Genomic DNA, 27,315 nt, shown 5'->3' with positions numbered 1-27,315 from the left:
GTAAAAAGCAGTATGTTTCTTTAGAAAGAGGAAAAGACAGAAAGAAACAGGTGAAAGAAAGAAAGAAAGACCTAAATAGTAGGATATGATCTTAAAAGGAACATTTATATTTAAAAGTTTTATTTATTTTGAGAGAGAGGAGAGGAACATATTCTTTTAATTAAGTGTAAAATGGGAATAAAACAATAAAATGTAGTTTAAAATTACATTTGGACATTTCTTTGTTTAAAATTATTTATGTTAAATAAGGATATTTAAGTCAAAAGGAAAAGTTGTTTCTGGAAAATTCTTAAAAAAAAAAAAAAAGAAACATTGAAAACTGCAACTCCTATACCTAATTAAACTTCACATCAAATTGCTTTAAACAATTTTCACTTAATTTTAGGAGAGTCTGATTTCATTGAGCAGAGAAATAATAACCTGTTTCTCCCTCTTAACATAGTTTCCAGTATATAAACAGATTTTCTCCACTTTAAGTTTATCTCCCAGTAACTGTTTCCAATTATGAGTTAAATCCTCAGTATTTTAAGGAATTCTTAGAACAGGCCACCTGGATAGCTCAGCTGGTTAAGCATCTGACTCTTGATTTCCGCTCAGGTCATGATCTCATGGCTGTGAGACAGAGCTCCACGTCTGGCTCTGCACTGAGCGCAGAGCCTACTTAGGATTCTCTCTCCCTCTTTGTCTGTCCCTTCCAGGCTTACACTCTCTCAAAATAAATAAATTAAAAAAAAAAAAAAAAGGAATTCTTAGAACAGCAGTTATTATGTTAATATGCATTATAAACAGCCAATGCTTTTTGCTGTTCAAGTACCAGATTTTATTCTGGACATCACTCTAGCAATTTCTGTTTAAGCTTGTATTATTAAGACTTCATAGATAATGATTTGCATGAGAAAGACATCTAAAACTGCAGCTTTTGCCACATCCTCTGTGCATTTCAGTCCATTGGGCATTATGAAATTTCTATGACAAATCCTAATTTACTACAATCAACTGTTCTTTGGATTGATGTATCAAAGTACTGTTTTAGCTCTATTTGATTTTCAATATGCTTTTCTAGACTTTGCAGAGACAAAACAACAAATTTGAAAAACATTAAATTATCTTTTTATAAGATTAATTTTACCACCTGCTCTCCCTTAAACAGGGAATGCTTCAAAAATCCAAAGCCAAGAGTTTCTTTTCTCCTCCATCTGCATCAGTAGAAAATGCATGCAGTACAGATGCCAAATTTTCAACATACACCACTTTTCCTTATCAAACCATTGTTTCCTATTATGAGAAAGCAGTTATGAGTCATGTATGTGTGATAATAGTGATGGTGGGCTGTATTAGGCAATACACAAAGAATTAAACAGATGTAGTTCCTGGCTTCTAGGGGCTTCAAGAGAGAAATAACAAAACATAAAACCAAAGAGTCGGTACATCTGCCTATCCAAACTTATCAGTGGCAAATACATCCTGGGAATGAGAGGACAAAGAGTAGACATGCAGCATGATGGGAGAGGAGGTAACTGGTGTCCAGGAATGGCAGCATTCATTATGGGACATAAGGTAGTTACTGGTGCTCAGGAATGGAAAAAGGTCAGGAAAAATTAAGAGGCTCTACTGCACCAATCCAAGATAGCTTTCTCGAAGAGAAAGAATTTTAGGAACAGTTAAATAATAGGAAATAATGCCAGTAAGAAAAAGGTTGTGTGGAAGAACAAGAAAAGAGTTCTTCAAGCACTGTGCTTTCTGCAAGAGTGCAGACAGGGAAGGACAGGAGCAGTGCAAATAGGTGGAAATGGAAACCTTTCAAACAGGGGTACATAACAGATGAGGGAATGTGAACCAGGATATAATAGGCAATGTGAGAGATGTCAGGCCATGAACTGAGGAAGCCCAGAGTCTCAGAGCCTCAAATAAGAGTGCAAATTTAGAGTATTGAGCAGATGGTGATAAAGGGTCAAAGCAGTAAATACAGGATGTGAGAAGACTGAGCAAGAGAGACAATGCTAGAGATTCAGAGGTAGAGAGAGGCTTTGTAAAAGCAGAGTGAAAAATCCTGGCAGCTGAAAACCCTGTCTGGCCTAAGGGCATCCCCAGTGAGGGACAGCCAGAAAAGATTGAGTATGGGAGATAGCCACCGTGCAGGATTTAAATTTGGCTAAATACATCATGTGGGTAAATCAATCAGTACTGACTTACCCAAGATATAACCCTATCTGATGAAATTGGGAACAAAAATCTTGTAAAAAGATTGATGATTTTTCTACAAAGGGAAGAATGAACTTGAACTACTGAAGTATTAACAATTCTGTTTCCACGTGCTTCACCAATAAACACAACACCACACATACCATTGTAAGAATCCAGATACAAAACTAATTTAAAATTTTGACAAGAACACCCATTCTCATAATTTAGATGCTTTATAAAATCGTTTTCCTCCTACTCAACAAATATCTCAACATACCAATTAGATAACAAATATTGGAGAATGTTGTCTTATGTATAGAGCACCAACACCCACACTAAGTCAGAAAGAATGCCCCACAGTGTATAGTCTTCTATGTATACTGCAAATACAAAAAAAAAAAAAAGTAAACAGGGCCTATGATGTAAATGATAATAAACAGAGCTGTAATGAAAACCAAAACTATTTTTTAAAACGTTCCTGAACAAAATAGAAATTAGTAAGAACATGACGTTTGTTAGATAAATAGTTCTTGGGATTATGCATTTGGAAGCTCAGTAAAGAATATAACCGTTTCAGATAATTTCTCTGTATTTACAAATTGTTTGAAACCAAGAAAAGAAATGCGACAAAAACAAAAACATCTTCAGTAAATATATTAACCACTGGGCTCTGTGCTGGGGATAAGATGCAGAAAGGTTAGTGTCAGTAAGGAGAGAGAAGCAAACCCAGTGGTACAGTGTGAAGTGTGGCACAATGGTGCTCTGAGTACCAGAGGCAGAGGGCTTACCTCTGCTGGAAAAAGGGTCAGGAAAGGGGACATGGGGGTATTCTAGAATAGATGAAATGGGAGCCAAGTCTGGCTGGTCATCAAGCAAGACAATGGGAGGCAAGACATCACATGCAGAGTGACTGACATGTGTAGAAGCCAACCAAACAAGGCACGAGAGACCCAAGGGCGTGCAGTACATACAGTTCATGTGGGAGGTCAGGGTTTATGTGCGTGTGAGAGGGATGATAAGAGATAAGACTGGACTGGATAGTTTGGCTGGGCTAGATAATGAAGAGCTTTGTATACTGGGTTAAGAGGTCAGGACTTGATTCTGTGGGCAATAGGACTCACTGGTGGATTTTTAACAAAGTTCAGACTTGCCTTTTAAAAAGCCACTGCAACAGTGGTGGTATGAAGGACTGATTTGTTTATCTTTGGTAGGGGAGGGTGGGGAAGGCTGAGGGGGAAGGGTGGAGACAGACACTTACTTGCTAAATACTTATTAGCATGTTTATTATTAATATTTATTATTCTATACTTAACCATCTGTAACTACTAGAACTGCACATGACACAAATGATGACTGAGAACTAAGGAGGCAACAATAGGGGTGATTTGAGAGGTATTTAAGAGTTAGACTCTAACTACATAAAATAAGATTACATGTGAGGCTGAAGGGAACGTAGAGTCTAGGATGTGTCCCAAGTTTCTGATCTAGACGACTGGATAAGGTGCCATTACATGAGACAGGAATTGCAGGAGGTAGAACACATTTAAGTGGAAAGATGATGCAAATAAAATATAGAACTCGGATTTTAGTAAAGGTCAATTAAAAATGAGTTTTCTGGGCCTACTCAGTACAGTTTTAATCAGATGGGTTAGATTTCCAAAATTTGGCTTCTATCCTCTAAGCATTAACTGGTTTCTACAAGGATTAACCTATGATCCCAAACTAACACTTGCCCTAATCAGTTAACTAGACACACTTAATAGGTCCTCTAATAATTTTATTACTATGATGTAGTCTTCTGCTACAGATTTGAGACAGGCATGAGAGATGTGACATGTTTGTTGCTGCTGAAGAAATTTCACAGACACACAAAATATAGCTGGCTTTTGATACCTGGCTTTGATGTTTCCAGGACTCATTTAGCAATGCTGGAATATTTAGAAGCTTGCATATCCCTTCAAATATGTTACAAGGTGATGAGAATCAAAGCCATGGCATATATAATACCAACATATTATGTGATATTGGTGTAGTGATTAAACTTCAGAGGACAATGCATTCTAACTTTATGCTTCGGAAACATAGTAAACCATCATTTATTCTGTTACTAATTAAGATTTTTGCTAACACTGACTCAAATAAATAACACAGAGTTACTGAGGCAATAAAAATCATCTATAAATTCTTACATACATACCAACATCTTTCAATATTTACCAGAGGTTAGAATTCTATACTTAACTTCTACACTACAACATGGGTCTTGGTAACAACTGGATTTTCCCCCTTTATATCCAGGAGTAGCTACAGGCACAGACATATCTACAAATCAAAATTGGAAGTTTATATTATGATGCATACGACCCTCAGTAGTTATGGGCAGGCTAAGAATCAAATGTTGACAATTCAATCTATCCACTTCTAAGGAGACCCTCACCTCATCAAGACAGGATTGCTGAGGCTTAGCTCACTCCGTAAAACAATTAACATCAAACTTGGGTCATGGATTTATCTTATGGTTCTAAGTACTTCAAATGATTCTTGGGTAAAAATATCCTCACTTTAAGATGATTCACAATGAGTTTCTGGGAATCAATTTTTAAAAAGGTGATCATTGTAAAGCAAAATCCTGACTGTATGTGCTGCTCCCTTGTTACCTCCTGAGATATTTTGGAAGCAGGTGAATGAGATGGCACAAAATTAGTGAATGGATGCTGTCTAGAATCACTCTGATCTGTGTGCTTAAACCCCATGTCTGATTTACAAATTGTTAGACATCTACCTATGGTCTTAAAGTCATTCTAGAATGAACACACTGAAATAAAAATGAGAGGATAAATAAGAGGAGAAAAAAGGCAGGCAGGTAGATTTCCTACATGAAAGAATACAATTTTTAAGCTTTCGGAATTCTGTATTCTCCAAAAGTAGGTGGGTAACTAAACAAACACATAACACAGTTTATTCTCAAAAACCTTTGTACTAAGACACATTTGAGTACACCTAAGTGTTTCCTAAACCTTTAAAAAATACCATACACCCCTGTGCCCTATGCAACCACTAAAAGCAAATTACAATATTCACTTGAGGAAAAGAACTTAGTAAATTAAATTAAGTTTTTTGCTTGTTTTTATTACAAAACTACTAGATCAAAGGAAAGAACACAAAAGAACTTTCTAATAAGACGTGGATAAGCCTAAAATCTTTCATAAATAAAATTACACTTATGAGATCAGAAGATCTCACTGCTATCTATTTACAGAGGCATGGGATTAAATTTTGCACTCTGAAGACATCAGAAATGTCATACAGCCTTAACTTTTATCCAAGTTCAGTCACATGTCCTGAGGCTCCTAGAAGGTAACTTAAGTGAGACATACTTGTCAACCATGGCCTGAAGAGGAAATGAAACTTAATTTCTATAAGAATAGCTGGGATAGACAGCATATAACAGACTTTTTTTTTTTTTAATGTGTATCATATCGTACACTGCCTTAAATTATGAAGTTACGGCTTTTAATGAAGAGGAGTAAATATCCCATTTGTTAAGTGAAATATTTTTAAAACTGTGAAGTTTCTATCTTACCTCAAAGTAGACAATAAAAATTGTTTGCCATGTACTCAAGGCACAATACTGATTAATTTTATGGATATAGAATTTGACAGCATTGAAAGAGGGCTGAAATATATTTGTTTATATAACTTTTCTACTTAATTACAAAATCAACTGTATGTAAGTGCTAAAATTGCTTTAAAAATTACTTTCAAATAACCTCAAACAATTCAGAACTCATTTACACGTAAATGAAATAATTATAAAAATTATAAAATATATCCTCTAATAACCACCAGTAAGATACAATCTATTAGCTTAATTTATTTAGAGATTGACTTTTAAAATTACAAATTCCTTTAAAAAAGGTTTTTATTCAGAATTTTCTCAATTTAGCCTTGTCTTTTTGCCTGGTTAGTGCAGATTAACTGATAAATGAGCAAATTAAAAATATACACTTTGATGGCTTATTATGAGAGGTCTCAAGACTAGAGATTTGAATGTATGCAAACTAACCATATAGAGAATTCATCACTTCCTGAGTTTTTTAAAGCAAATTTCTCAAAGGAGGGAAAACAAAAGACTCCCTACAGAAAACATATTAAGAGATACTTTTTTAATTATCTAAGTTTCATAAACTATGATCACAAAACCTTTCAAAAGGATCTTTAATCAGTAACTTTTTCGAGGGGAGAGGGATTCTACAAAACCAAGCTTCTCTGATAGATTCAATTTTATCAATAGACAGCCTAAATTATTTTCTGATGTGTGGCAGCATTTGGACAATCGAAACATCAGAAAGTAAGCAAACAAAGTTCCTTCTGTTTCACATATTCTACCCCCATTCAAGGAGGTCTTTCTTTTATTACCTCAGAAAGCAAATCTAGTATTTCTGCTGCATTTATTTTTATTCTCTCAATGCCTGGAAGTGAAAGAGCGAAGCCAGGTGACAGTCAGAAACCAAAAACCAACCGCAACAGGAAATATTTAGAGTATTTTGTACCATTTGCCCTCTCCACGCCCTGATCAGCTGCAGGAGCTGTGAAGATCACAGGGTGCAGGCAAGATTCTGAAAGCACACACACTACTACAAGCAAAATCACCCTTGGGCCCCTACCGCTGCCGTTCTTGCCCTGACTATTCAGTGCTGGTAAAAATTTCAAGCAAAGAAGGTCACCTAAACTCTACGGCTATATGTCAAATGAGAAGAGGCAGTTTAAAAATCTCTTAATCCAAAAAGGAAAGAAGGTAACGTAACAAAGAGAAATTCCTGTAAGTATGGCCCAAACATATTTTCCAGTCATAAGAGAAGTGCTATGTTCATGTAAGACTATTCACAAACCCTTCCTTTTGCCCAGAAGCAATAGTGCCCAAATAAAGGACATCCATTTGCATAAAGAATACAAATTTCCTGAACTCTTTCTCAAATAACTTAGTCATGGGAGATTCTAATACACTCCTGACACATTTTGTGGCACACATACTGGCAAATCACTGGTTTCTGTAGAATGTGAAAGGGAACAGTCATTAGCATTCTCACTGTCATAAGAGTTTACCCTTTCATCGTGATGACCATGCAAAGGTTCTTTACTGGCCAAGTGGGTGTTGCCAGTAAGTAAACAGCACATAGGACAGAGAAAGATCAAGGAGACAGACACATTTCGTTGTGTGGACACAGCAAATAGGAATGCTTAGTTAACTCCCTTCTACGCTTGTCTTAGCAACAGGTTAGGTCAGCAATAGGTTAGGTCAGCAAGGAAAATTTTAAGTTTCACAATTAAAAGTGTTAATATCATCAACTTCTAAAATTTAACTTAGTGATCACAGAATTGGTTATAGTTAGCACAAGACTGCTATATTGTAATTCTGCACAAATCAAATATAAACCTTATTTATAAACTACCAAGTTGAATGGAATTTATTTTACATAAAATCCTTTTTTTCCCCCTGCCAGACTTCAGGATGTATTTCAGAACTTACCCACTGCCATTTTAAATTCCCCTATTAACAAGGAATTTATATTAGAATTTCAAGGCTTTTAGTTCATGTATCAGGGACTGGGCTGGATTAGGTTTAACACTTACAGGGATTTTTTTTAATGTTTAATTTTGAGAGAGAGACAGAGAAAGAGAGAGACAGAACACAAGCAGGGGAGTAGCAGAGAGAGAGAGAGGGACACACAGAACCCAAAGCAGGCTCCAGGCTCTGAGCTGTCATCACAGAGCCCAATGCGAGGCTCGAACTCATGAACTGTGAGATCATGACCTGAGCCTAAGTCAACAGCAGTCAGTGGCTTAACAGACTGAGCCACCCAGGTGACCCCTTTTTTTCTTAATTTTTTTTTTTTTAACTTACAGGGATTTTAAATAGAGGCAAGTCTGTGCATAGTAATTCCTAGACTCTAGAAAGCAATACCACAGATAACCTATAAATATAATACATCTGATTTTGTTAAAAAAGTTCCTCATACCTAAAAGGTACTTGTTTGCTCCTAGAAATGGTGAACTTTAGAACATAAGTATTTTATTCCTTTATACAGTTTGTGTTTATGGTGTCACAAAGTTCAGTTCAACCCAAGATCTTAAGCTATTACCTAAAAATTTCAAACCCAGAATGAAACAGAACATGGCTCAACCCTTAGCACTCTTGTGTCTTCCAAAGATACAAAATCACTCATGTTCACTTCACTTTAGTTTAAAACTCCCAGATATATTTTAAAAGAGAAATCCAGCTGCTTTTATGAAGGGAATTTCTTGCAAAACTTAACAGTATCCAATTACCAGAACCAGCCTTATAAAGTTGTGCCAGAATAATCAAAAATCATCTTATAGCTCCAAGTATGTTTTTTCCTTTGTAAAAATATACACATGTACTTAAGTTTTCCTTCCACAAAAAAGGCAAGTGCAACTCTCAAACAGGACACCAGTAATTATTAAGGGTTGCTGATCTAGATTAAGAGGACATCAGGTACAAACTTAAGTGTGATCAAAATTATTACAATCAGATAAAGGATGCGGAATCTGGTGGTCTCAAATCAAAGGATAAGAAATAAAAGAGGTCATAGGAAAACAGTCATAATCTCAAATGGCTGGATTTTAGTAGCATCTCTTGAGTAGCCAAGTTTTGTACGGGCTCCATACTGTTTCACCCTTTAGAAAGAGCCCCCAAGCCTAATATAAAACTAAGGATCACTTAGATCAGAGATGCACAGACAAAATTTATGAATTTACTTGCTTCATAGTAGAATGCAAATCCAGAATCCAGAAATTCTAGTGTAAAAGTAAGAAAGAGATACAGGAACATAGCAGACTTCATCAAATTGCAGCTTTTCATGTCCACATACGCAGAATGAAGTCTTAAATGTTGAATGGACCATTATTTTTTCCCACTTATTTATAATAAAAAATAAAAGCTTTAGAGTCAATGCAAGAAAATGCATACTATATCATGCCAGATAACCTTATAAGCTATTTTCTTCAACTGTCTGATTTAAAAGTTATACATCTTTGGCTTTAGCAAGGTTCATTTTCATTACCATAAATACTTCAGGAACAGACTGACCCCAACCTGCAGCCAGGTGACAGCTGCTTCAAAAAGTCTAATCTGCTTATTGACAAAAAAACAGAAAGGAAATAAATGGATGATTGCTATTGATTCCCATGATAGCTCTACACAGACCCAGTAACTCCTCTGGATTAGTATAGACAGAAGCCAATTAGTTTTATTTCATATGTAAATAGAGCATAAAGAGGTACAAAAAATAATTCATTGGATTGCTTTATCCTAAAGCAGAAGGCACACATTTTGAAAGTCACTTCAAACATAGTTCTTGCTTATGGAGCTCTCTCTTTCTCTTAGGCAGGAATTTTTAAAATAAATTCAAACTCATCCAGCTGTGTATATTCAAGAAATACCAAAAAGTCACAAGGCACAGTAAGTTTCAGCTGTTCTCCTCTCTCCAGTGTTATCAATAACACATAATGAGTTAGTTCCTATATCATCACAGCTGTGCAGGCCAGAGCTAACTTGGCTAAATTAACTATTCTAGTATAGTTCAGTCAGGAGCTTGCTCTACTTTAGATATGCACTCTTCAAGTAAAATAAAAAATAGGAGCATATGCTCTCTATTATCATTAATATGCAGTCCTCTCTGTCTTCTTTCACAGAGTTCCTGTGAAATCATCTAATGGTATTGTCCCTTGGCCAGATTAAAGAAAAACACAAAAAACTCCTAAGAGCAATCACAATCACTCAAAACTAAGGCTATAACAACACTCTATGCTTAAACCATAACTAGTAAAACTCCCTCTCGTATCAATAAGCCTTAATTCCAAAAGAGGAGAAAACAACATTGGCCTCTGAGAAAAATTAACCATGGAGTCAGGGTTTGCAATTTTCTTCTTCACCCTCCCCCTTTCAGGAAATTCAGAATTCGAAATAATCACTGGTCATATTTTCATGTACAGATTACCTCCAAAATATATTCTGCAGAGTGCCTTTTCTTTATGGGTGATAATAACTGGAAGACTATTCTGTATTCTGGCACACTTTAAAATGAATGTAAAATGAAAAACAATGGTGATCTCAGTTGCTAAAGGGAGATTTGCACATCCTCCACAATTTCAATTATCCACAACAGTATTCCACACAGTTTGTAAAGCTCTTTCAAAATTGCTTAGTCCTGCCATTTAGTATCATTTTCTACTAAGGATGAGTGCCTAAGCTGTCAGAGACTATGTTTTCTTAATCTAAAACACAACATTCAATGTTGTTTTCTTAACTGTGTATTTGGAATCTGGAAATTCTCCAAAGCCCATCCCGTGTACAAAAGAAGCCTTGGCATCTAAATATGGGGAGTTCATACATACAACTACTTTCAGTTGATGTCAGCAATAAACATCTAGAGATATATAAAAGCAGAGTGAAAAAGCGAAGTGGGATTGTATCATAATTTGGGATAACGACAAAACTCGAAAAGAATAATTAAAATAATTTCACTATAATAAACCAAGTAAGCATTTACTATTGAAATCCTCTTTTTAAAACATTTTTAGCATCTAGACATCTTGACTAAAGAGTTGGAAGAGACCTGTGAACTTATCTGGCTCAACTTCCTTTCCAATTTCATTCTTGAGAATAAAATAAATACTGTACATCTAATTTGGATTAAATTAGATGTTAAATCCAATCCATTTGCAAAACAAAGAATTTCATCTGCAGTTTTGAGACTACAAACTTTTGTCTCTGCTAGAGACCCAGAACTATGAACTCTTCCCAAGTTCCATACATACAATGAAGTATCTCACAGATATAGCATATAATAATGATCTACCAAGTCGTATAAACTGCTGAAAATAAGTGGGAAAAACAACTGCCATTCATTGTTTCTGCATCCGAAGACTGCTAGGCCAGACTTGGACATATACACAGCTGAACACACACTTCCTGGTTATGTGCAATCTGTACAGATAGACCAGCTTTACAGGCCTGACCACAGAGATTAATAGCTTTAGCCAAATAATGTGGTAACCATGTGAACCTGGGCTGCTCCAGCTTGTTTGTGAATCTCTCAGCAAGGCTCAACATGCCGTTATCTGCATCTTGTTGCCAGGAAACACAACATCGCTTCGGAATACAAGGAAAACCAGGTTGCAATGACCACAGGTCAACTTCCCAAAAGCCTAATTTTTGACACTTAGCTATCTACAATCTTATATTTCTTACTGTTGTCTATGGAGAACTTCACTTTACTAGTAATTAACTGTTAATACTTTTTTGCTATTTTTATCAGAGCAGGACCACTTACTACCATTAACAATGTAGCAGCAGAATTAGTAATTACAATAATTCACTGACACTTTTGCTCTTAAGTGTCAAATAAATATTAGTTTACTTCATTAAAACAGATTTGGAAATCAAGCACTCACTGCAACTACTTTGTAAATTATCCAACACTGTATGACTAGAGGCCTATAGCTTTATCTAATTTTTCGGCCAAGTAATTTTACCAGAGGATAAAATACCTGATCTAAGAGAGTTCTTGGATTTTCTGAGATCAAAATACCTGTCTTGCTTTGCTCATGGTAACAGAATGTAATGCGTTGGACAATAGTCCTGCTAGTTTCTTCCTGACCAATTCAAACAGATAGAAACTTAATGTACCAAGATGCTGAAGTACTCAGCAGACTGGAAATTTGCTTCATAAGAGTGAAGTGGGAGGCCACTGTTCTGCACTTTTGCAATCTGGAGATGGAAGGATTACAGTGGCTTTGAGAATATGTAAAATTAATTACCCTTGACATACCAATTAGAATTGCTAGCTCATGGGCAACAGAGATTTTGGACAATACCTTATTAAAAAAAGATTTTTAAGATAAAATAGAAAACATTTTTCTCTCTTCCAATGCTGGCTTAAAAAAAAAAAAAGAAGAAGAAGAAAGTTAAATGTACTTAGCTTTATTGCAGGATCTAAGAAATTTTGCTACCCAAGCAAGATAGAATCTTGAAAACCTAGTATTAATAAATGTATTGTCTTGATAACATCTTGATTTTCCTGATCAGGAAAGCTACATTCTTAGTATTATCTTACTTTTATCCCAAGGGGCTTCTATATAACAATGCCTTAAACTTGGGCCTTATATTGGTTCTCATTTTATCCCATGCATCCCTTTTGAAACAAATGATGCAAAGTTCTAGTCTCACGATAATTAAGTTGCTAAAAAGACACACAGATCTGTGTACTATACAACTTACATAATGCAATATCAAAAGAAAACCACTTACCTAATACTAAAAGGGAACAAATTAAAAAACAAAACCAAAAACCTGGTTTCTACAATACCAACAATGCCCTGGCACTATGTTAGAACACAGAAGGTTAACATCAAGACTAACAAAATTAGACAACTTGGAAACGTTTACTGACACCATTTGATTGCTGGCTCTCCAGACACTTGGGTTAGTGTAACCCAACTTATCTGTGAAAAAAGAGGACTCTTAAGAAAGTTTTCTCTCAGACTTGTGGGTTAGGATTCTCAGCATATTTTTCCTTTCAATGGGTCATGCCTCTCAGTACTGTATTAGGCCATTCATTATCTGTGAAGCTGTCAGGTTGCCCTCATTGTCTTCCAAGTCAGGTAGCATGGACAGATGTGTTCTTCTCCCCTCATAGAATTTTAATCCTTTCTCTTGGTCATAGACAAATAGCTAGTAACATCATATACTTTAACTCCTATACTACAGGAGAAACAAATTTGAAATGTAAAGACTAATGCTTACTACACAGCCATTTTTACACTAGCAACTTCACACATGGCAACTACCATTTCTTTCAATTTATATTCAATTAAGTAAGAATTCAGATGTGGAAATTTCAGTTCCCTATCTGAATTTGCACTAAAAGAACTGAATTATTTACATACATGTCTTGCATACAAAAACTTGAGGATAACTGTTTTTTATGTAAATGGTAAATCAACATATCTATTAACATAAAATTTCCCTGTAAATCAACATATCTATTAACATAAAATTTCCCTTCAACTCACTGCTCAGGTCTAAGAAAACAGCCTGAATTGTAGAACAATTTTCTCTACAAGGTAAACAGAATAATAAACTTAAAGGTAGAAAGACTTAAGGAAACTTAAAAAAGAAAAAAAAAATTAATGTTTGGGCATGATTCAGAAGTTTGGGAAGAAGCTCACAGAAAAACCATATCATTCAAAATGGAAAGAGGGACACAGATATCTCCAAATGATACTATTTTCCTTTAAAAAACTAGCAGCTACTCAACATGCAAAACTTTAAAATTAGATAAATTTGGTATTCATTATTTGTGCTACAGTAAGATTAACCTTGGATTTTCTTTCAAAAGCAAGCTCTTTTGTGTGATTAAAACAGTATCTGATTCACAACATTCAATGTATATGCAACTTCTCTGGCACACACATACTGTACAGAGTGACATATGGATTGTTCAAATCATAAAACTTCATAATCTGGTTAGGTGAATACTCTGCATTAAACCAACATGAAAAACCAGGTTAGCATACAGCTGAAAGAGTAACAGTAAAGAAAAGAATAAAACCTGTTAGGTTACTACTGAAAGAAACTACCCTACTAATAAGCATTTAGCCTCTTGACCTTCTCTATAGGATTTAACAATAGTTTTAAAGTAGTTATAAATACATACCCATACTTCATTCTCATTCTATCATTCTCTGGGTTACAGTAAAATCTTTCCAAGTGCTCCTGGGAATCAGTGGATACACTCTGCCACTTTTGAGTAGTTGTCCTCTTGATCTGCCAATGATATGGCAAGACCGTGTGGTGCTTCAAACAATCCCTGCCATAAATACAAGTGCCTTGCAAAAAGTCCATGCAAATTTCAATTCCATTCTCTTGGTGAGTGTGGTACTGTAGCTGGTTCACCAGCTCAAACACAAGGTCAAGGGAAGCCTCTTCACTTTTGTCCTGAAAAAGCTCGGTACTCAACTTATCACTGGTGTCCAAAATGTACTGGATTGTAAAATTGTTGTCTTGGAAAACCCCTGGAATGTAATCCATGACTTTGTCTATGCAGTCAGGACTAGTAGGAACATCACTTGAAACGGGGTGCAAAAGGTCAGTTTGGAAGTGCCCTGCTGTAGAATCTGCCACCGTCCCACTGATAGCTTCCGGTGGAAAGCTGTGATCCTGGATTGGAACCACTTGTTCTGGAGTATCAGTGGAAGGATGAGCTTCTGGTATTTGGCCCCCAACATTTGTCCCATCAGGAATCAGGACAGACATACTGTTTTCCGCTGGTGGACATGATGGATTGATTTCCAGGGGTTTTTTCACAATAGGTTCATGTAAGCTGCTCTCATCTGCACTCTGGTTTCTAGATCTAAAAACGCCATCAAGTGAGCCAGATTCTAGCAAAGTATTTAAAATTGGCCTCAAAGACCTCAGGGTTCCGGTTCCCAATCTCTTCTGTTCCTTTTTCTTAAAACAAGTCTTCAATGGAGTGATCTTCTCAGAGAGTCTCATTTGGCATGAAAAGTCATCAGGAGGAGAGGGAGGCTGCACTACACAGTCTGGCTCAGGTTCGGTGGTTTCCATTTCCATGGTGTGGATGAGCTCCAATTGCTCCTCAGAGTCTAAAAATCCTACCAGGAAAGGAAAGAAGATGATCATTTGCAAGCTGACAACAACTGGATCCCATTCATTCATCAAAATGTTTTGTTTTAGTCTGTGACTAAGTCCCTGAAGTCACTCCTCTTATACCATATTTCATCTTTATGGGTCAATTTTAAATTTTAATGAGAAATTAAGGCTCCAAAGCAGCCAAGGCTATTCAAAAGCCCATAGCAGGTAAAGGTAAAGAGACAGTATCTTCTAATAGACTCTTGACATTTATTTGTGGACAATATATGATTGGTAATTCTGCTGGAGTATCAGTTTTTACTGTAAGTCTAGGGTGGGGTTGGGGGGTGAGGTGTAGAAATAAGTGTGGCTAACTGATGACAGCAGGGAAACCACAACTTCTCTGGTTTGTGGTTCTCTTCACAGTTGTTTATCACCTATCTCACGAGGTGACAAAACGGTTTCTTTGTAAAAAAAAAAAAAAAAAAAAAAAGTTCACCAAATTAAAGATTAACTTCAAAGTTAAATAGTGAGTGAATTTAAAGCATGAGAATCTACCCAGGAAACAGGGGCTGTCAATGGAAATGTTATGTGGGAGAAAGCCAGGGGCATGTTGAAGCACTTCTAAGTTCAAATATATTCCTGAAGGATGTTAAGGGTCTACTTTTACAATTCCCAAAACATTACCACTGTTGGAGAAGGAATGCCAGTTGCTTGTTTAGCAACAGAAGCTACATCAGCAGCAACCACTATAGGCTGTTTTAGAGACCAAACACAACTTCTTAATTGCAAAAGGGCCTCCTTGTCCTTGTCTTCAGAAATGACACATACATGACTTTATCTATTAAAGCAAATGAAGCCATATTATAGAAAAATAATGCAAGAATATAAAACACACACACCAAATGTCAGCTTCCTAATGAGCTACTCAAACCAAAAAGGTGCTCTCTTCAAAGAATCAGACCCCTTGAAAAAAACTAGAACTTAAAGTCAAAAGCAAAGCAAACTCTGTAAAATGACAAATATCATCGTCTCCTCCTTAGCACTGTAGGAGGTGGAAAAGAGCTGGTGATAAGCAATTAATCTTTTCTCTCTCTCTCTCTCTCTCTCTCTCTCAGCCAACAGACTAAAAGAAAAAGAGATCATTGATGCAAGGGTCCGTGGCTTCATCAAATACTCATCCCAGGTGACCAGTACTATGCCTAGCACAATGCACACAGGTGCTCCATAATATTTTTTAATTGAATAACTGAAGAAAAAGCACCTGTTCTGTTAGCCTTTATAGGTCAACAATAACAAAATTATACAACTGAATCCCCAGAAAAATGAATATTAAAGATCTAACTGGAAACATTCATAAATCTATGTATAAAAAGTTCATAATGATCAAACTCAAAGAAAGCACAGTACAGCTAACCCTTGAACAAGGTGGGTGGAAGAGGCGGTTCATGGAACCCACCCCTGGAAAAATCCATCCATAACTTTTTGAGTCCCGAACTTAACTACTAGCAGCCTACAGTTAACCAATAACAAACAGCCGATTAACACAAATTTTGTGTTACATGTGTTATTGTACTGTATTCTCACAACAAAGTAAGCTACAGGAAAGGTTGAGAAAATCACAAAGAAGAGAAAACACATTTACAGTAGTACACAAAATCCACATATAGGTGGACCCGGAAAGTTCCAACTTGTTTTTTAGCGTTCAACTGTATAGAGCCAGGTGTTAGGGCACACGGTAAGTACAAAAGGAAAAGGCAGAAAGAGTTCGGTGTGAGCTGGCATTGTTAGGGAAGGAGGGACTTGACATAAGACATAAATCAACTGGAAAGCCGCCAAGCCAGGCGTTATTATTCATCACTCGGCGCTCTTGCCTCAAGGCACAATTGGCACAGATTGTGGTATTCCCTCTCCACCCCACTAAACCCGCCTGTGCCTTCCCCTCGAGTGCGTGCGCGCGCGCACAGACACGCGCGCGCGCGCATGCATGCACGCGCGCACACACACACACACACACACACACACACACACGCCACTCCTACCACATCCACCCAAGGCAAAACAGACACTGAACCAATTTTATTTATAGAGGTGTACACACACACGGTAACTTTTCCTGTTATTGCCCTCCGTCAAACTGGGAAATAAAACTGAGGAAGAGGCGGAGAACTGAAGTGGCTGGAGTGGGGAAGTCACTAGAACCCAGTTCCTCAATTAGTTTGCATAACAGAAAAATAAAGATTGGAAGGACACTTCCTCCGGTCCCCCCGCTGCAGGCGACCTACCGCTCCACCCCTCACCTCGTGATCTCACTCCCGGCCCCCGGCGCAGTGCACCGAAACAGCCCGTTGCAAACTCAGGACTCTTCCCCCGCGCAGCCCCTGCGCGACACCCGGACGTCGAGCCCGGGTCCGAGAGACGCCTCCTACCGGCCGCGGCGGTTTCCGCAGCTCCGCCCCCGGGGCCGCGCCAACTCCGCGCAGCGCGACCGAGGCGCCGCCCGGCTCGGCCAATTCCCGGCGTTCCGGAGCATCGCACCCTCGCCTTCCCCGCGGCAGACTCCGGAGCGCCCCCAAAACCTCCCCGCAGCCTCGTCCCAACCAGCGACCCCCGCCCAGGCTTCCCCCCATCCCAGAAGCCCCCCAAGGCGCCGTCCACACTTAATTGCTTGCTCGCCTCCTCAACCGACCTTCCTGCGAGGATCGTCCTGCGAGTCTCGGAGGCTCGCAGAAATGAGCCGAGAAGCGCGGGGGGGAAGGCGGTCGGCGCTTCTCGAGGTGGCGGGGAGGAAGGCGAGGACTCCTGTGCCTTCAAAGTTGATCTGAAAACAGCCTGCAAACTTCTGGGCTGCCGCCGGAACGCGGGTCTGCCGAAAGGCTCCCCGCAGCTGCCATGCCCTGCCCCTCAATCTGCGAAGTGCTTCTCCTCACTTCGCCTCAGAGCGCTCGGGGTCCGCCCGGCGGGGGAGGCCGCATAGACGTGCCCCCGCGCCCACCCAGACCAAGTGGGACTGGGGAGACGCCGGCGACCCTGACTAAACCCTTCAGTGTCTTCCTCAGATTTATACACCTGCCCGAGGCCGTAAGTGATTAAGAAGTATACACCAATCCCATCCCGGTACTGACGGGATCCGAGTGAATTTGGTAGAAAAAGGCACAGTCTAAACATCAATCACCCCTAGATCCGTGAGAGGCTGAGAAGCCGGAGACCCCCGTCCTCGCCCACCATCCCAGCTAAGGTTTCTCGTCGGCTCCTCAGAGCCCACCCGGAGCCCTTTACCTGATCGCGCTGCCTGAGAGAACGGACCGCAGGAGCCGAGTCGCCTCACCGCCGGCTCGCCGGCAGCGTCCGCGCGGGAGGATCGGCGCGCAGGGCAGGCTTAGGCGTCTAAGGGTCGCAGGCCGGAGACGCGACAGACAAGCAGCGCACTGGCCATTCCGCCACCGGGAGTGCAGAAAGCCGCAACCGCACTCCCGATCCAGCTCGCTCGCCTGTCACCCCGAGCTCTGCTTTAAAGTGGCTTCCGGTCGCCTCCTCTCTGCTGCCCCGTCGCGGAGGCGGAGCCTGGGCAGCGGGGGAGAGGGGTGGGGTGAGAGGGCCGGGCGCTCAGTGGGTGCCGGGAAGGAGGCCCGCCCCGCGTGCGCGTGCGCGCTCTCTGGCAGGGAGGCGCGCGAGGGCTGCCTGCGGCGGCCGCGTGCTCCCGCGAGGGGGCGTGTCCTTCCGCGGCCAGCTGGGTCCCCCAGGGTCCAGATCCACGCGCGGGCTGGAGAGCGCGCACGGCTGTGAAGAGGGTAAGTGTGCGCCCCGTGAGGGAGGCTCTACCTGACTGCAGACACGTGAAGGGTCACGGTGTTCCGAGGAAACCCGAGCACCCGAGAGGATGTGCAACGGAACGAGCGGTTTCTGTACAGTAGGCTTTATTTGCCTCCTGGTAAGACGCCTCCTGCCCTTGACGCTGCTGGACCCCAAGAGGAGACAAACGGCTGCTACTGCCACTGTGGCCAGACGGGGTCGCCCTCCGCATACCTGACGGCCCGGCCCAGCAGCGCACCCCGGCCAGTAGCCTACCCGACGCGGTCGGTCGTGGACACTCCTCCGTTTCACGGGAAACGTAGGCAGCGTAACAGAAGGGAAACCTACCTTTGGGGTTTTGACAGTAAGAGCGAGTGTATGTGCTTGAAAGCCCTTAAACACCGTAGTGAATAATTTATTCATTCAGCAAATGTTTGCTCAGTGTCTATTGTGTGTGTAACTAGGATTAGGCTACATACAGCCTTGATCAGCTCAGACGCCATGCCTGTCTTCGTGGAACTTGCAGAGTACCATACACTCATCTTTAGTATATACATTGCATGTGACTTCGCTATAGTTTCTGGACCATAAAATGGCTTGGATGGTAAGCCTCTTCCTATATCGAACAGCCCTTCAGTGGTAGAGGAAGAAACACTACGTTCAATTCATGTAATCTCTACATATTGGAGAAGAAAGGCCCTTTTCTTTTCCTAAAAGTTAATTATGGCTATATCCCCAACAGCTGGCAGAGAGAAGGGACCACAGCTTGCAAAGCTGTGCTCTCTGCCTGAGATCTAAACTGACTGAATTCCATAATTCGGAGACTTTCTGGGTTGAAAAAGAAGTCAACTATGACCTTACAAAACATGAAAGCCTATCAAAACAGGAGCTAAGCAGCAGTAGTAATAGAAGTAACTGTTTCAAGCTTTCTTAAACTATTCTATACCAGACTGGGTGACACACCAGCAAAGAATGGATTAAGGGTAGTACCTCCCCAGCAGGCGTATTTCACATTGCATCAAGTCATGGCCATTCAACTAAGGTAGGATTGATACGGACAGAATTCAGAGGCTAATAGGTGAAATAGAATGCAAGTCTTTGCATCATGCTTACTAATGTGTCATTGGCCAAAGCAAGTCATATGACCAAACTCAGACTCTGTGTAGGAGGGGCCCATAAGAGGCCAGGAATATGAGAAGGTGTGGTTCATTTGAGGGGGGGGGGGTTCACTTAGATTAAGGACAGACCACCTTAATCCAGGGATTAATAGTTAAACATTACTTCCAGAGTGTAGCCCTTTGGAATTCCAATTTGAAGTCTTTCTTCCTCAGACCCTGAACTCAAATCTTTCACCTTCCATTCCCTACCCACTTCCCCTGAGGCAGTTGAAAATTCTAGCTAGTTCTCAGCCTCTACTACTTTCAGAACATCAGTCGCCCCAGAGAGAAAAATGGCACCAGGTTCTTGACTCACCACTCTTGGATCTAGGTTCCTCAGACTGTTAAAGGTTTACTACTCCAGAAGAGGTATTTTCCACAAGGTCCACCCCAAACGTGATCCCTGGAAGATAATGGGATAAAGAAGGTCCTCCTACAGAACAAAATCAGGAACTGACAGATTAAATGACCAAGGGCATAGATTTCTTGCTAGTTACCTAACAAGATACGTGATGTTGTGTGTACCAGTGCTCACTGTGTATTTCCCATTTTCCCCTTTTCTGATGAGACTTTTACCACCATCCTGTACCTTGTCTCTCCACCGTTACTTATTAGGAGTACGAGGCAAATAACTTTTCTTTAAAAGTTGGTTCCCAGAGCATGAAGAGCCACACAATGGGAGTATTCCATATCATTGGAACTTCTGGATCCTGGACTGTGAGCTCATTACAATAACTGGATGAAACTTTGAGATTGTTTCTCTTAGGGAGGGGATAAGTATATTCCTTATATGAGAAGAGGGTTAGCAGATACTAATGATTGCCCCTTCCTTATCAGAAAGAGCCTGATACTTTTTAGAGGAAGGGGGAGGGCTAGCAATGTGGCTAGCCAAAAAACTCATTTTCCTAGATTTCATACTCTTATGAGTGGCCATGGCATATAATTCTAGACACATGGTGAAGATTTCTAGAAAACCACTTCTTCCTTAACATATATAGACACCCCTTCCATTTCTTCTTTTCTTCTTTCTCCTATAACACAATGTAAGGATGGAGATGGAGCCTCATGACAAAAATGAAAGTGAACATGATGTGGGAAATATAAAGAAGAGATCCCCAAGATAAGGATTCTGGAGCAGAAAGGTAGGAATCTGAGTCATTCATGATATCTTGAAGCTGCAGCAGCAGTCCTAGACTGGCTACCCCTGAACTCATTGTAACCCCAATTTGGTTAGACTGTTTTCTGTTATGTGCAGCTAAATATGTTCTTAGCTAATACATAAACTATGATAAGTTACCTTCTAACTAGTCTTCTTGCTTGAAAGCTCTATCAATTAGATAGCAACATGACCTTATGTCAGAAATATAAGCTGTCACAAAGTAATACATCAACTCCTATAACATTCCCTGCCAGTTTCACAGGTATACCAAATTGTATAATTAAGAAATAGGTTTGTTAAAGAAAAAATAGAAAGTAGAGAGGAGACAAGAATACCCATAGTTGAACCTTCTAAAGTCCTATTTTAACATTTTGCTGTGGTCTGTTTTATTCAAAGGTTTTTTTTTTCTATCATTATTATTGTATTTTCATATTTTTAACACTATAAATAGCTTTCCATGTTAACACAATCTTTTGAACAAATAGCCATTTAATAGTCTGTAACTATAACAAGTTTTACTTTACTGGGTCCTTGTCATAGAACTTGTCAATTCACTTTTTTTAAAAAAAATCATTTATTCACTGAGTATCTACCACATTCAAGTCACTGGATTAAATATTGTAAGTAAACATACATGAATAAGTGGCTCCTCTCAAATATTCTTCAAAACTACAAAAGAAACCTATACATGCAACATATAGGGTATAGGTAGGTGTACACTTTTTATTTACATGTGGCCCTAAGACATTTAATTCTTTTTAAATATATTTATAGGATTGAAACGTTCTAATTCCTTTCTGTGTATTCCTTTTGTCGCTAATTTCTGTTACCCGTGTCCACTGGATTTGCCTTGGCATGGCTGATCAATTCAGTAGAGCACTTCCAATGAACAACTTATTCATCCAAAAGCCAAGACTAGTTACTGGAAATTTCAGGTGACCCAAGGCCTCCCATTTTTTCCCTCCCATTTTTATTAACATAAGACATGCTATAAAGTATAAGTAACAGTATCTGTTGCTTTCTGTTTTCACAATTATTAGTAATAGTTAATTCCCCAACATCCTTATGGTAGAAAGATAATCATTTCTGGTTACCACACCGAGAAGGAAACAGTGACTAATGTGACTCAGCACAGTGAAAGACTCGAGATTTGAAAACAGAGGCCTTAGCTCTTAGCAATGCTATACTGAGATTACATGGAGAACACAACCAACTTGCATAAATGGCAGACTGACAATTCCTTATCTGTGAGTGCTAAGTCCAGGCTATAATGTTTTCTGACTATGTATATAAAGACAACTTATTATTTAACTTAAATGAAATTCATATGTGAATGTATCTAATATAGTCAAAGTGAAAGAAAAGTCGAACTTCTTATCTAGACAAAAGAATTACTGTTGTTTTTAAACATACAATCTATTAATGGGTCAGCCCCTGGAACTTACCTAACTTCCCTTTGAGGGGGTGCTGCACGCTTGGCATTCTAGAACAAGAAAAGTTTTGGGCTGAAATTTATTTACGTCAAGTGGGTTTAAAAAAATTTTTTTTTAACGTTTATTTATTTTTGAGACAGAGAATGAATGAGGGAGAGTCAGAGTGAGGGAGACACAGAATCCGAAACAGGCTCCAGGCTCTGAGCTGTCAGCACAGAGCCCGACGCGGGGCTCGAACTCACGGGCCGCGAGATCATGACCTGAGCCGAAGTCAGACACTTAACCGACTGAGCCACCCAGGCGCCCCTCAGGTGGGTTTTAAATATGGTGTTGATGCACAAAGATTGGAAAATGCTGCTAGAGGATATGTCAGAGAAACTAAAGGTGTAGGGAATTTAATCAGCATGAAATAAGGGTGAATTAATTCAAAGCTCAGAGGTAGGTTGGTTTAGAGCCAGACATGAACATGCTTTGATAAATGTGAACTTAAGATTCATATTTTCATAAAGTGATAAAATATTAACCTTAAGGACTATTTCCAAATTTTAAAAATATTTCTCCTTTGTAATCTCTTTCTTGAGACTCACTTTTTTCCACCTCTGCTGAGGCAGTAAGGTACCTCTGTCTGGGAAAGGTGAAGATACAAGGCCTAGAGAAAATTAAGCATAAAATAGGAATAGCCTGAGTTCTAAAATGTTTATGCCAGATCACAAACTATTCTGTTTATCTAAGATTTGCATTTGTCAACTGCCTAATCATCTGCTCAACTGTTCTTCTTACAGGATGCATGACAATCAAGTGTGCTCTTCAATCCCCTTCAAGTTTTGGACCTGTTGTGTAATTCCTACAGCACATAATCAAAGTGCTATTTGATCTAACTGGTTTGGGGTCTATATACAATGATCCCCTTGGAGGAGTCCCCAGATGTTTTCCAGATCATTCATTCCGTTGATTTAGTACAATTTATTGGGTGTGTGTGTGCCAGGTACTAGTTATGCAATGATGACTAAGATAGTCCCTATTCTCTGTCAGCTTCTTATAGTAAAGTCTGTGAACTGACCACACAGATGACCTGCAGAAGTCTGCTGCAGATTCTCCTGCCCTATTCCAGACCTCCTGAACCCAAATCTCAGAGGCAAGGGATTCTGCGCTTTGAAGATGTTCCCTAGGTACTGTTGCTTTAGGAGTTCATAATCTTTTAAAACACTTGAGATAGTGGGAGATCGGGAGGGGACAGAGACTTGGGGGGAGGGGGAAGGTATGGCCAAATAGGAAAACAAACAAATACACTACAGTGTGGTAAGTGCTAAAATAGAGGTATACAGGCAAACCGCTGAGAATGTATGAGGAGGAGTTAAGCCTAACTGCATAATGTCAGAGGAGAGAATTGCCAACAGGAGATTTCTTAAAGTAGCTAGAATTATTATTCTTTAGCATGTTAAGAAACTCACTTGTCTATTTGGAGTACAACTAAAAAAACGCAATTACTTTTTGAAAATGAATTCCCAATTAAAGATGATCTTGAAAATCATGTTCAGAGATCCATCTGAGTTAACAGCATTTCTACTTGTAGGAGTTTATCTTAAGGATATAATTAGGGTGGGGCATCTGGGAGGCTCAGTTGGTTAAGTGTCCAACTCTTGATTTCTGCTTAGGTCATGATCTCACAGTTCATGAGATTGAGCCCTATGTCAGGCTCCATGCTGACAGTGCAAAGCCTGCTTGGGATTCTCTCTCTCTCTGTCTCTCTCTCTCTCTCTCCTCCTCCTCCTCCCCCCCGCCATGTGCACTCTCTGCTCCTCCCCCACGTGCACGCTCTCAGAAAATAAATAAACTTTAGGGGGAAGGAAAAGGCTATAATTAGGGTATAAGCACAGGCTTGGTTACAAAGCTGTTCCCTGCAAATAAATCGTGCCCAAGTGCTCATTTTCATCAAGTCCCAGAATCAGTTCTCTGTGGGACAACTTTCCTGTCCCCACTCATACTATTGCGAGGCCATGATAGTTTCCTTTTCTGCTCTTCAGACTCTACAAAGCCAATACACAAGATTTTGTTTAGTAACAAAAATGGAATTTAGGAATTTAATTCATCAGGAGCCCTGGCTAGCCACATTGGGCAGTATCGTGTACACAATATCAGTTTTCGTGTTGATGTCTAAACTTCAAAAATGGTGATTTGGCACACTGGCACACTAGCCATTCATTGAGGAAAGATGGTTTTCATGCCTACCTGCCTTTTGTTTGGACTCTCCCACTAGGCAGATGTCTCCTGGACATAGGTTTTCAGTTTGGCCTATACATGAGAATTACTGGAGCCACTTTAAAAATGAACATCACTAGTCTCTACACAAGACCAGTCAAATCAGAATCTCTCAGGTGGGGCTTGTGCTTGTGAACAGGAACTATATTTATTTATTTTTTTCCTAATTCCCAGGAAAACACTTGACATAATCAGATAGTTATGACCCCAACTCATTCATTCGTTTGTTTATTCATTGCCAAACACTTGAGCATGTGTTCTAGGCACTTTTAAGCGCTAGGGACAGAGCAGAGAATAAAATGGTCAACTCTTATCAACATTCTAATGGGAAGAAATAGACAAGTAGTATCAGGTGATGATGAAAGCTCTAAAAATAAGACACGGTAAGGGTATACAACCACATAATTTATCAAATAAAAACACTTTGAGAATAATTATTTATAATTATGCCAAGATAATGCAGATGAAACCAGGACTGCCCTGGATAAACTGAGATACATAGTCATTCTGGCTAAGGTATTAAAAAGCTATAAGGGAATGAGGTGCTTTTTAAAAATGATGTGCTGTGCAGGGAAGGCATTTCGTAAATGAAAACATTTAAGCAGAAGCCTGAGGGAGATACAGGAGCTGGCCATGAAAATATTAGAGTAAGAGCATTCCAGGTAAACAGAACAGCATATGCAGAGGCTCTGAGGTAGAGGTAAGCTTGGCATCCCAGAGGAAAATTACAGAAGCCAGTTTGATTGGAATGAACAAAATAGAGTTCTGTTGAAGAAGTCAAAGGAGTGGCCAGATTTCATACCTTTTAGGCCCATGGTAAGGACTTTGGATTCTACATTGACACAGAAAGCTATATAATTTACTACATAATTTACATTTTAAAAGGATAACTCTGGTTGCTGTCTGTAGAAGAACCTTGTAAGATGGCAGAAGTGAAAGCAGGAAGATCAGTTAACAGTCTAGAGAAGAGATTATTGTGGTTCAACAAGTGTGGTAACCATGATAGTGACAAGATGTGATTAGATTCTGGATATGTGTTGAAGGTAGAGCTGAGAGGATTTGCTATTGAATTAGGTATGGGTTATGGGGGAAACTGAAGACACAGGAATGACCCCTCACTTTGTAGCTTGAGCAGTTAGAAGAATGTAGTTGTCATTCATTGAGATGGTGCAGACTGTGGGAAGCAGACTTTTGAGAGCAAGGGGAAACAGTGTAGTTTTGGACATGTTAATATTGAGACATAATAGGGATGCTTGGGTGACTCAGTTGGTTAAGTGTCCGACTCTTGGTTTCAGCTCAGGTCATGATCTCACAGTTTGTGAGGTTGAGCCCTCCATTGGGCTCCATGCTGACAGAGCAGAACCTGCTTGGGATTCTCTCTCTCCCTCTCTCTCTGCCCCTCCCCTCCTCTCTCTTTAAATGAATAAATAAACAAACAAACATTAAAACAAAGATTGAGATACAATAGATATCGAAGTAGAGATGGTTACGAGGCAGTTGGATAATGAAGACTAGCGCTTAGGGGAGAAGCTACATTGCTTGCTACCATGTCTAAGAACATCCGCATTTCTAAACCTACAGAACAAACACACTGATTGCTTCATTTGACAAGGTTAATTAGGAGGGCTTAAAAATATATCTTTTTAAATAAGTACTGGGCTGTATTCTGCATTTGCAGAGGAAGGAGATTTATTTTCACAAAGCCTGGAAGTGAGGTGTTGTCCAGTGGTGATGTGTCCACTCGTTTCTCCAACAAAGGTAAAGTCTAATTCCTATAAACCTAAGCTAACTTATAGTTCCTATTACCCAACTTTGTCAGTGAAGATCCCACGCAGGGAAGCTGACTGAATAAGAAATTACTTTGAGGCTAAAGAAGTGGAACAGTTGACATTTATTTATATGTTCTATGGGTTTAGAGGGAAAGAATAGCCAACTCCAAGTCAAGCATATTAAAATATGAAAATTAAAAAGTCAGTGAAGGCTCATACAAGTTTCTAGTAATGTAAGCATACATCTCATTCTGAAGCAAAATCTTATATTATCAATTAGAGTTCCCATTATTTATTGACTACTTGCCTACAGACTCTAAAGAAGCAATTGTCTTTCTTTTTTAAATGTAAAACAGATGGAAATTTGCTGTATCAGGAAATCTATATTAAGCAAAAGAAAATATTTCCAATATTATTTCCTATATTATTTTGATTTCATCTCCTGCCCGAAACTCTTATTTTTCACTTTCTGAGGAGTTAGCTAAATTAGAAGTCAAGAATCTGAATGACTTTTCTCAATAATAAGCATGTTTACACTGAAGCCAAAGTAACCTCTTGGTTTTAAAGTTTTGCCAAGTCACCAAAAAACAATGTTTCTTTGGTTAAAAATAAAGCTCTTTTGATGTGAAATCAATGAGACCATAAGAAAAAAGAAAACTGACTTTTTTTTTTTTTTTTAAATCAGGCTTCAAAGTTAAAAACCAGGAAAGTTTAGCTGCATCACCAAAACTCTAGGTGCAGTCCTGTTGTTGGGCTATTTGCATAGATAAATGGCCCAGAAAAGGATTTGTTGATTGATGATCATTTTTATTCATTTATGGAATACCTGCCGTAAGTAGTTACTGGGCATGCAATGGTTAGCAAAACAGACAAAATCCCTGCTTTC

General features: G+C 39.3%; 1 protein-coding gene and 1 long non-coding RNA gene across 3 annotated transcripts in view; one reads left to right on the top strand and one right to left on the bottom strand.

Moving 5' to 3' along the window:
- TIPARP (TCDD inducible poly(ADP-ribose) polymerase) overlaps nt 1–18,400 on the bottom strand; it is a 30,040-nt gene extending 11,640 nt beyond the window's left edge. The window contains exons 1-2 of the mRNA XM_025912981.2: nt 18,140–18,400; nt 13,926–14,883 (exon numbers count right to left, since the gene is read on the bottom strand). Coding sequence (XP_025768766.1) covers nt 13,926–14,842 — 917 coding nt within the window. The 5' untranslated portion in view covers nt 14,843–14,883; nt 18,140–18,400. The remainder of the gene's footprint in view (nt 1–13,925; nt 14,884–18,139) is intronic.
- LOC147577249 (uncharacterized) overlaps nt 18,362–27,315 on the top strand; it is a 31,830-nt gene continuing 22,876 nt past the window's right edge. The window contains exons 1-5 of one of the 2 annotated variants that reach the window (XR_015240076.1): nt 18,362–18,651; nt 20,858–20,951; nt 21,841–21,903; nt 22,542–22,712; nt 23,184–23,279. This is a non-coding gene — a long non-coding RNA (uncharacterized LOC147577249). Of the gene's footprint in view, nt 18,652–20,857; nt 20,952–21,840; nt 21,904–22,541; nt 22,713–23,183; nt 23,571–27,315 lie in introns of those variants that run through there. The other variant, XR_015240077.1, reaches the window with a different exon arrangement.

The sequence above is a fragment of the Puma concolor genome, chromosome C2 (assembly GCF_028749965.1).
Source record: "Puma concolor isolate L17-30 chromosome C2, mPumCon1.1.hap2, whole genome shotgun sequence".
In the NCBI taxonomy this organism is placed as follows: Eukaryota; Metazoa; Chordata; class Mammalia; order Carnivora; family Felidae; genus Puma; species Puma concolor.
Note: the sequence above shows the minus strand (reverse complement) of the source record. Positions and strands in the feature narration are given on the sequence as shown.